At 37.9% G+C, this 11,642-nt stretch overlaps 1 protein-coding gene across 2 annotated transcripts; it reads left to right on the plus strand.

Annotated features, from left to right (window-relative positions):
- The first annotated feature begins 818 nt into the window (after positions 1-818).
- LOC129447187 (AP-4 complex accessory subunit RUSC2) lies at positions 819-11,238 on the plus strand. Of its 2 annotated transcripts, none has more exons than XM_055208827.2 (11): positions 819-1,067; positions 3,707-5,079; positions 5,156-5,624; positions 5,761-6,450; positions 7,183-7,305; positions 7,964-8,040; positions 8,882-9,056; positions 9,176-9,281; positions 9,363-9,409; positions 9,497-10,019; positions 10,103-11,238. In XM_055208827.2, the coding sequence occupies exons 2-11, from the start codon at positions 3,847-3,849 to the stop codon at positions 10,179-10,181; spliced, it is 3,522 nt and encodes a 1,173-aa protein (XP_055064802.2). In that variant the 5' UTR covers positions 819-1,067; positions 3,707-3,846; the 3' UTR covers positions 10,182-11,238. The 2 variants fall into 2 exon arrangements, with proteins under 2 accessions (XP_055064802.2, XP_055064803.2); XM_055208828.2 differs by having other exon boundaries at positions 3,713-5,079.
- Positions 11,239-11,642: the final 404 nt, after the last annotated feature.

An 11,642-nucleotide genomic window follows, 5' to 3' on the forward strand; every position in this document is an offset into this window, starting at 1 on the left:
CTCCTAAAATGTTTGTCAGTATGTTCTGCTTGAGTGTACAGGATGATATCAATCAAAAGTACAGAAGTATTGAGTGATGCAGTTGCCAGGTTGAGTAAACGACAGAATTAAAATTTTTTGGTGAACTATATTCCTTAAGCAAGGGAATAGGTTTTGTTTGAGGGCTGTATTTTGAATATGTATGAATCATATTAGCCATTTGTCTCTGATTAAGGTCAGTAGGAAAAAACATTTCAATGAAATAATCCGAGCTTGTTTATCATGTTTAAGCTTATAGAGATGCATGTCATATATTAGCTGTTCTTATGGCTTTGCTGAACTGAGCCTGCTTCAGATGTTTGTGAGATTAAATGCATTTTCATTGTATCAAATGCCTGTACTTGCAGGCATAAGCAGCTGTAACAGTACTTTTATATTTTTTGCCATTTTTGTACCTTGACAACCCCTGGTTACCATCTACTTCCATTGTATATTAAAGAACAGCACTGCTGCCTCATATAATTTGTGATTTAAAGGTAAGGTTTGAATTGGGGTTGGTAAATTTAAGAAAAATTCAACTGTTCCTTTAAGGATCTCTAAAAATAGGTTTTCCCGAATATTGTTTATCCATCATTTTTTTAGTGTGAAAGATCTGTTTAATTATAAAACATTAGTTTCGCTTCAAGGACTATTTCAATTTCCTTTTCCAAGCCCTCTCTTTAGTCTAAATTAGTGTTCATTCCCCCCATGCTGAGAGCAGAGGCAAATCTGCCATCCCCTCAAATATGATCCCTCAACAACAAACCAGTGAGCATGCTCAGTAGGGTCTGTGATGCTGTTGCTATAGGGCTGTGTGGGGCTCAGAGTCACAGTATATTGTAGGAAGAGAGAGTGTGAGAAGTCTTGAACACACTGAAGTCTGACTAAAGATGAAGTACAGTAAAAGAAGGACTTGACCTATTTCGTTTTTATGTTTCTCTGCTAGTGGATGTACAGCATTAGGTCGTCTTTGCTCCAGTTACTTTGCATACAGAGTGAGACTGACTGACTGTGTGTTGGATCTCAGATTGATGGAGCTTTATAGATGGGTGAGTTGATGCAGTTTGTCGTGCTAATAGTCTGATTGTTAAGTCATGTTTTACTGTTAACTAAACATATGATTTGGAGCCTTTTTTATTTTTAGAGTTTGAAGAAGGAATTTATGTTATCTACATACAGTACAAAAAATATGTGTACAGTCTTAAAGTTTGGGGACAAATTTCGACCTTGAAATTTCTACTGGGTACATTCAGGTTATCCAGATTTTAGAAAAGCATCCATAAGGTGACTAATGTTGTTTTTGTAATCTAAAGTTTCCTTTAAATGTTAGTGTTGCTCATTTACATTTACGCATTTGGCAGATGCTTTTATCCAAAGTGATATCCACTCCAAGATTTTTTGCGCCACTCAGTAGTACTATAAATATATATAGCACTATAATACTGTATATACACATTATAGAAAAGGCCAAAAAATGCGCAAGCTGTCACTGGGGCAGGAACCAAATAAAAAATAAATACCATTTGGTACAAATTTGAACTCTATAAACTGTCAGAAAAACTGTACCATCACTTCCTTCGTACCTTTACAGGCATACTAAACCTTATACAACATTAATAGACTTTAATGGATATATTCTGTACCTTTAACCCACAGCCAACCCTTCTTATACGCGAATTAAGCAGCTGCTTAGGGCCCCGCCACTACTAGGGGGTCCCCAAACTGTGGTCCAACGACCATAGACCGATTCTGACTAAACTGTGAAACCCTACCGATTTAGGTAATGAAATGTGATTTGCTGATAGAGGGGAAAAGCAAGGATCATGATGTTTGATCAATGGAAATCTGGCAACAACGATGACCTATTATTACATACATTGCTGCTTATACGACATTTGCTTGTTGGCCTGCTGCCGCCACCTTTCCCTTCCCTGGACATGGATTTATTTTGGACAGCAAAAAATTAAACGAGTTTATCATTCAGGTGTAAAAAAGGAAAAAGAAGGATGACGATGAGAAGATACAAACACAAAGTAAATTTAGTAATTTTAATGTTTTAAGTGTTAACGTTATTTAAACATTAGGCCTTATCTTTATTTTTTCTTATAATGTAATTTAGGGGTGCACCAATAAATGCCGATATACACTAATAGTACGTGGCCGATAACTACAGTATTCTGAATCGCACAGCCGATATTATTCACAGCTATTTCATGTACTACGGCTTTTGATCAGGAAGTCCTTATCGATCTGAAATCACTGTTAGTTTGAGTCGTTTATCACATTCTTTTGAAAAAGCAACACTTGTCAAACATAATCATTATGCATATTCTTAATTATCATAAAAATACCTGAAAAGGTTTGAAGAACAGTAATATAAATATATCCTCGAGCCATTTCCTGGAGCTGTGTGTCATAGCTGTGTGTGCAATGGTTCTTCGTCTACAACGCATATTGAGTTTCTGCATAAGAGCGCCCCCTGCCTTTTGGATGTAGCGGCATTTCACCGTAATTTATTGAGAAGCATAGGGAGCATCATCGGCACATATATATCAGTGCACCCCTAATGTAATTCATTAGAAACAGTTAATGCAGCCATTTTTAGTGTTTTAAATAAAATGGTTTACCAAAATACATTGCCAAAGTGAAAAAAGTCATTAAATCATCCTCAGACCTTCACTAAATCTCTGTAAACTCTGGGGATTTAAAAGTTTTTTATAGGTTGTGCTAAGCCAATTAAAATAAAAATCGTTTTTAAAATGCATTTAACCATAAAGAAACTTTCTTTATTTGTCTATTTCTGTAGACCTTTTTCTTAACTTTTCTCTTTTTTTAGGATCTTCCAAATGTCTACAACCTTTGTATGATAAGTCCCTGTGTGTATATGCTTAAAATTTAAAGGGACAGTACTGAAATTATGTTATCAATCAACACTTGTTTGTGTTTGTGTGTTTTATTCCAATCTTACACCCCAAACACAAAATTGATAATAGGAATGTTATATTTATAACATAAATGTTTAAATAATCCAGCACTGATAGCACCAAGGGCCCACAAATAAAATTCGGCTTAGGGCCCCATAAAGGCTTGGGCCGACCCTGCTGTTTTGTACCCCTAATATTTAAATGGTACAAAATTGTTCCTTAAGGTACACAATATGTCCTTAAAGTGTACTACTGTACACCAAAAAGTAAAACATTTCAATGTGTTGTATACCCATAAGGGTACAAAAATGAACCTTTAAGGGTACCACCCCAGCAACAGAAAAGGTACAGTATTGTACCTTTTTTTCTGATAGTGTATGTGCAAATGTGTATTTTTTGAAAGGGTACCACCCCAGTCACATTTCTTTGTGTAATACAGTATATCATATAGTAAAAAAATTATTTATGTAATAAATGTGTCTATAGGATCACCTATTTTAGAATTAATTGCAAAAAATTTTTTGGGAAATGTGTTTTCACAAATATAATTTTCATGATTCCTTTGTAATACATTTTACATCTAATAGTCTTATTTTTGGCTTAGGGGTATTGATAATATTATTGTCTTGTCCCCACTAATACAGCTTTACAGGTCTTTGTTTCTAAAATTTAAATCAAATAATTCCTTTTCAAAATGTCTGATTATAAGAGACTAAACACAGTAATGTGTAAGATATCTACTGAATTGCCTTTTCTTTCTTTAGAATTAGTTTTTTAACCAATGATGTCGATGTCTGAGATTAAAAGAATACTGCTGAACTGTACATTTACACACCAAAAACTGTTTATGCCACTTAACCAGCCTGCTTTCTAAGGATTGACGCATTGAAGTGGTATTTACAAAATGGATGTATCCCCAAAATCAAGAGAAACTCTGTTTGCGTGTCAAATCTCACAAGTTCAGGGCCACCTATATAACTCTTTACAGACATCCAAACCCAGGCCACGCTCTCTGAATCTAACCCAAAGTATATCTCTACCTGAGAAGGGAAATTTACCCCAGGAAGCACGTGAAAATTACAGTCTTTATCATACTTACAAGTCAAGATCTATTGAAACAACAGACAAAAAAGGGTCTGCAGATTCTAGTAGGTATGAGTCGTCCTTAATGCTCCAACACTTCCCTGGCTTTTCTGAGCATGTTCCATTAACTAGTCCTCAAAGAAAAACAGAGCCATCACATCGCAGAGTAACCCCCAGATGGCAAAACCTCTTCATCCCTGAATCAGAGGTTAATGAGGATGAGGAAGATGAAGACTCTGATGGAGACAGCTTGCGCAAGTACCATGAAGGATCATCCCTACAACTACAAGGTTTTAAATTGGCTCATAGCAGTTCTTCATTTAGCCAGAAGATTTTCAACTACAAAACGACCCCTTTCAGTACATCTAAAGACAACAAAGAACAGGAGAAGGAATTTGATACAGGTTGTGAGACCTGCATGGACAGCAAAGGAACCGCTGTAACCTTCATGGATTGTGATGAACAGGATAGGGCTGATGAGGAAGACTACAGCAAGCATACCCTTGAGGAATCTGATAATTGTTGGGATCAAACTGACAACCTCTTGAATTGTAAATCCTTAACTGAAAACCCAGCAGACTATTTCACAGACTCTTCCTGTAACAGCTCCGATGGAGTATTGGTCAACTTTAGTGCCATCTACAACAGAACCAACAACGCTGTTCCAGCAACTCCACTTAACCTAGAGAGTCCTGATCATGGGTCAGGAAAAGTATTACAAGATGGTTCAAACCCTGTGCTCAGCTGGTCATCCCACAGTGTTGATTCAAACAGCAACATCTACTCACTTGACTGTGATGGCTTTTCATCAATGGAAGTTTCTAACCTTGCTCTGTGTCAAGGACGGCTGGCAGGTTCCACTCAGAACTACTATAAACTGGTAACATGTGACTTATCATCCCATTCTTCACCCAGCCCACCTTGGTCCTCTTTGACGAGTTCCTCTGAAACTCATAGCCAGGGAAGCTGTTCTCCACCCTCCGAATATTTCCTCTTTGGACAGTCGAAGGAAGAGGAAAAGGAAAATCCAAAGGTTACCCAAAGTGAACACCAGGTATTTAATGTATAGATGTGATATGTAAAAGTACTAATTAGTTGTATCCAACTGACCAGATATATCCCCTTTTCAGGGTGATATTGGGGGCGTTGAAGGGATCTGCACAAGACATGCCAGCAGGGACCAGTTTAAAGGATCAAAAGACAGAAGGGCACATACAAAAACATATCACTCTGCTACAAGAGTCTCAGAACATCTCACAACTCCTCAATCTCAAAGCTGGATTGGCAGTCGGAAATATTTAAAGCAGTTGTCCCAACAAAACAGCTGTCCCGGTCATGTAGACACAAACGTATCTTCACCTCGATCCAGGCAGCATGCAACCTCATTTGCAGAAATTGCTCGATGTAAGAAGGGAAATGGAAATTTATCAACTACAAAGAAAAATGCAGAGGGTCCACTGGCCTCATTCTCTTGTAACCTCTCTGCTATCCAAAAAGAGAATATTTCCGATCAGAAAGACATGTCATTTAACCCCCAAAACAATACGATCACAATAATCTCCGCATGTACTGACGGCAGTAAGCAATCCAATCCAAAAGGTAAGGAACGTATGCAAGGGGCCTTTTACTTTATTGCTTTAATGAAACTATTTTGAAATCAGATCAAGATTATTTTATCAATACCCCCTCTCTGACAAATAAACTTCACTTATCTTTTTCTTGTTTGTATATATAGATGAATGTGCCTCATCCCCAGATGTTGTGCGATACACAAAAGCACAAAGGCCCACCTCTCTCCCGATCCAGCCTGTCGTCCTTCAAGCACCCTCAGGAAAACAACAGAGCAAGACACTTGCATCCCTTCTTAATCAATACATCAGTCTTAAGTACAGCAGGCCGGGGCCATTGAAAGCTATCTGCAAAAGCAAGGGACATACAAATCAACTCTCACCTCCCGGAAAATACTCCACCATCCACCTGGAGCCAACCACCAGTCCAGACACTTGTTCCACCTGTACATCAAGTCCTGTTTTACCCTACAGTCGGCCTCAGTGTACCCACCCCTGCACATTGTTTGGATGCATTCACCAAAACGTAGATTTGATGAACAGAAGCCCAGACCAAACAGAGGGGAGTCCAAAGGCTTGTACTGGAAAACAAGTTTATTCACTGTCCTTTACGTCCACAAATCAGGATGCAAATTGTCCTCCAGAGCAAGTGTATACAAAAGATGCATCATACCCTTCTCAACATGGATCTTCTACTTCAATCACATCAGTGACCTCTTTGACCTCCATCCCCTGCCTCATCTCTTTACCCAGAAATAGACGAAGATCCCTGTGGCCTTTTAAAGCTTCATCTCAGGCGTTCACCAATGCAGGACTCAGCAAAATCTGCCATTACTTTGGACCAATAAAGCCACCCAGTAGGTGCCTTAAAGGGACACTCCACTTATTAAAACTTTTCAAATTTTCCAGCTCCCCTATAGTTAAATATTTGATTTTTACCTTTTTGAAATCCATTCAGCCGATCTCGGGGTCTGGCGGTACCACTTTTAGCATAGCTTAGCATAATCCAATGAATCTGATTGGACCATTGGCATCGCGTTAAAAATAACCAAAGAGTTTTGATATTTTTCTATTTAAAACTTGACTCTTCTGTGGTTGCATCGTGTACTAAGACCGACTTTCTTGGCAGATCTGGCTAGAAACTATACTATCATTCTGGCTTAATAATCAAGGACTTTGCTGCTGTAACATGGCTGCAGGAGGCGCAATAATATTACGCAGCAGCCGAAAATAGTCCCCTTAGTAACTTTCAATAGCAGGGGACTATTTTCGGGCACTGCGTAATTTCTGTCGGTCTTGGTGCACGATGTAGCTGCAGAAGAGTCAAGCGCGATGCTAAGTGGTCTGATCAGATTCAGTGGATTGTGCTAGGCTGTGCTGGGACTGGTACCGCAGGATCCGGAGATCGTCTGAATGTATTCCAAAACGGTAAAAATCAAGTGTTTAACTCTAGGGGCACTGGAAAATGAGCATATTTTCAAAAAAAGTGGAGTGTCCCTTTAAAATCTCATGCTATTGTTTTATTATTTAGTTTATTGATACAGTAATGTTGTACATTTCTGATTCAATTTTCTGATGCACACTTGCAGGTGTTAACGAGGAACATCAACATGATGACTCACTCTCTAGAACTGATAGACCACCTGAGGAGTTCTGCCTTTCTCCAGAGGCCCCTTTAGAACCTTTTTCAGCTGAATTACTGCACAAGAAAAGTAAGATACTGTAAGCTAAGTAATGACATTCTGCAAACATTTATGGGCCACATTTTACCCTACATCTTTTAAATATACATTTGGCAGATGTTTTGAAAGCGATTAAAATAGCCTTCAATGTACAATATCTATTCTATCAATCAATCAAACCAACACCCTTAGTATTGCTAGGGCCACGAGTTAAAGGATGGTGTTATAATAGATGGTTTGCAGTTTATGTGACTCATTATACTAAAGTTCTCATGCTGTGTACATGTTTAAATATGGCTCGGAAATTTCTACAGATGCCCAAAAAGAAACAAAAATAGAAACAGAAGAGAGAAATACAATTCTGCCAACAATGTCATTCACATAAAGAGGGCAGAAATGCAGAGTGGATCTCTGCAGCATTGCCTCTGTTTCCCTGAAGGAGAAAATGTGACCTACTTCTGGGTCTCTCTGCCTTGGATTGGCCAGCAAGCTCTGCACGTTTCTGTGTAATCAAAAGCATCCATACTACTGTATTTTTTATAGCAGGTTTCATGTATCTTCGATTACAGTTGTTTAAGTCCTTTAGGGGTCCGAAATGACTTGCAAATGCAACTTAATACATCTAGATCATGAAATCTCGGGTACGGAAACACTTTTATAAATCCGTTTCTTCTTTGTTTTACACCAGGTATGTTGCAAGCTCTTAGTTCGGCAGTGGATCTAATAACAGCACATTTCAACTCGAGCCAAGAATCAGAAGAAAAGGTAGTCCCACAAGTCCGTATAATTCAGAGATTACTTTTTGTGTAAAGTGGGACAAAACATCTTTGGCAGATGCATCACTGAACAAAGAAATTTCAAGTGTGCGTCTCATTTCTCTGTCTTACCCCTTCCCCTCTTCCCCGCGTTCATGTGAGGCGAAGTGGCGTCTCAATTCTCAGTTTGATCGAGGGCTAGGGCCAAGGTGTAGGGATACATAGCACTTGAAACAAAGTGTGATAAAAACCACACTTGAAAGAGAGGGGTAAACGTAAACGTAGGAATTTCTCAGGAGAGCCGGCATCAAGATGTTTTATGGCTGAACGTTGAACTGTCAAGGAGTCGCACAAATGAAAGTAACGTTATTTTCAGCAGTTTAATTGAGGTTATATTATGGCACACATGTTTTATGATACTTCTAATAAAATGTTCAAGCAGTTTTAATTGTAATGTTTTTGTTTTGAATCGCTAGTTAAGGCGCTAGCTAGCAGCTAAGTTATGCACTATTTGTTGAGCTCAGCTCAGGCAATCGATACCACACCTGAGACGACGGCATCTTCTTAGTTTATTTCAACGCTTGTCTGTTTACGTAGCAGCCATTTAGCGTCAAGGGAAGGTGACGCAAACAGTAATCGAGTGGTGTCTCATTTTTTAGACGAACGATCTGTCTTACCCCTTCCCCTTCACTCGGTTTCGAGGGGCAAGTAGAAGACGAAGACAAAGGGGAAGGGGTAAGACAGAGAAATGAGATTGGCCCCAAGTATTACCCATGGGTCCTAATTAGACTGGCACAACTATACAATATACAGATATCTGAATTATTTAATCATTTTAAATTTGTTTTCAGATCAGACTTGGAAATAGTTCCCTGTGCACCAGTATCTTGCAACTTGTCTTTAAACACCTCTGCCCCACAATCCAGAACATCCTTCAAGATGGTCTGAAAGCCTATAAGTTGGATTTCATTATTGGACAGCGACGCAACAAACTATGGAATGTCATAGAGGCCACGGCACGATCAGGTCTGTTGAAGCCAATAAGATTTAGGGTTAAAAAAATTAAATAAGAGGTCTATGTTCTTATTGTGTCCTAGAGCTTACAGAAGTATAGTTTAATAAATCCAACATATCTCTCTCCTCAGGCTCTCCTTCCCGAATGCCTGACAGCTTGATGTCTGTGGTAAAGAAATGTTCCCAATTATCAAGTCAAAGCATAAGGCTCCATGTCTTCATCATAGATCTGCTAAAGTAGGTCAAATGCTGAGCACATTTGTAAAAATTACAGTATATGTTATGAAAACGTTAGCTAATGAACGTATTTCTTTTCAGTTTCCGTGCTTTAGTATTCTGGATTCATCATTTGTACGGTTGTGTAGGTGAGTGTTCATAAAAGCACAGAATGCAGAATTGGTTGTTTTTTCAATACTTGGTTCCTAATCTTTTTATACACATCTCTTTTAAAGACATTGTCAAGGAGTTTTATCATCAATGGGGTTTCTTGGCTCTGGCCCAGGCTCCAATGTATAAACCACTGTTCCAGGAGCTGCTCCTTTTGCTGCAACCCCTCTCCCTGCTACCATTTGACCTCAATCTACCATGTGAACCTCAAAATAAGCAAACGAAGCAAAACCAGCCTCATAGGCTTCTCACCCAGTCAGCTCAGATCCTTCAGATGAGCTCTATTCAGAAGAACCACAAGAGTCCTATAGGTCGGAGTGATGTCTTGAGTAATAAGGTAACAAGTGGGTATTGGCTCAACCAGACACCCACTTCAGAGTGCGAACCGGCGATCTGCTGTTCAGACAGCACACGTGAAAAGAAAGATAAAGAAATCCAAGGAATGGAAAAGAGCGAGATGGGATCTTCACTGAAGTCTCAAGAGGACAAACCATCATTGCGTTGGGCCAGGCTCTTTGGTTCTGTAGGTGGAACACAAGTTGAGCCAAATCAGGCACAAAAGAACATGAGTGGAAATCTGAGAAGCAGGTAAATACATAGCTATGATTTCTCATAACTCTTCATAACCTTTCTTCTGTTGTCTTTATGTCACAACATTTGTCTATTTCCAGGCGACCCTCAGAATGGTTAAAGATTGGAGCATCAAAGGGATGGGCTTGCACAGTTAGTGTGCACAGAGACTCCTCTTAAGCTGAACCAAAACAGAGACAAAGCAAACACAAAGGATATACTGAATCTATACTGAGCAATGGTAAAACAAAAATAATATTTTCATTTATTGTATCCTTTCATAATTAACTGACACACACACCATACAGTCAATGAAAGTGCACCATCTGTTCCTGGACACTACACAGAATGATGCCTTATTTCCCAATCTATTTGGAAATTTCACTTAGTTTTATAATAGGGTTTAAAGGATTAACTAACTTTAAGCCATTACGAGATGTTAAAAGGATTTAAGATTACAATTATAATACTTACTAACATAATTGCAGTTATTTGCAGAGTAATTTTCTGGATCTGTATTGTGCTTCACCCCACAATACTCTTAGAAAGAATGTGTTATTTTTTTCATCTTTTTGTGTTAAGCTTTTAACACATAATGTGTCATTTTCTGTTGATTTTGTGTTAAATTAAAACACAAGTTGGGTTAAAAGCTTAACACAAAATGTGTGTTTCAATAATAACAGAGATCTGGGTGGATTCTGGGACAATGTGTTGTTTTTAACACATCCATTCTAAGAGTGTACGGATGAGTCTGATGTCTATCATCACTCAATCATAATACATGTACATGACGGTTAGAAGTTCATCCTAAAAAATCATATATCTGGAAAAACATTTATATTAAGGTATTTTTCTGGTAAAATCCAACCTGACAGCTCAAAATATAAATCATTATTATAAGCTTACCGCTATAAATCGAGGTAAGGTAAAGACACAGTTTTGAACACAGACTTTTTATGTATTTACTCAACGACTGATTTTAACAAAGAAAGTAACGTATTTCGGCTTAAAATGTAGTCATATCAGCTCTGCTGTTGTGATACTGCTATTGTGGATTTAAAATAAGAATATTCCTCATGGATTTTTCCAATAATTTTCTTTATTTATATATTCCATTGCATGACCATTTAAATGATGATGCATGAGTAACATTGTTTTTCTTATTATATGTTATGTGCATTGCAATTGCCAGTATTACTGCATTTTTGCACAATTAAATTATTAACGGAATAGTTTACCAGTAAAATAAACATTTGTAATTTACTCATCCTCATGAGATAAATGTGACTTTTCTTTAGATGAAATTTTTTTTATATTAAAATGACATCATGTTATCTTTATATGGGGTTCAAAGTTATGAAGCTCCAAATAGGACATTTGATTATAAAATTACTTGTTTGTGTTCACACGTGGATCATCTCACTGGAAATTATTATTTCTTTAAGTTTAACTATTTTATTTAGATAAAGACGCATGATGAGTAGAGTATATGTATTATGTGTTTGACCTGCAGGACTAGTTAATAGATGTTGATGACTATACTTTATAGTGCAGACCTGTTAGACCACTCCTGTAAAGAAAATCGTTTTTCAGTCTTTTGTGGAGTAGGTTCACAATCTTCTTGTTTTCTTGTATTGTGAC

The sequence above is a fragment of the Misgurnus anguillicaudatus genome, chromosome 12 (genome assembly GCF_027580225.2).
Source record: "Misgurnus anguillicaudatus chromosome 12, ASM2758022v2, whole genome shotgun sequence".
Lineage (NCBI taxonomy): Eukaryota > Metazoa > Chordata > Actinopteri > Cypriniformes > Cobitidae > Misgurnus > Misgurnus anguillicaudatus.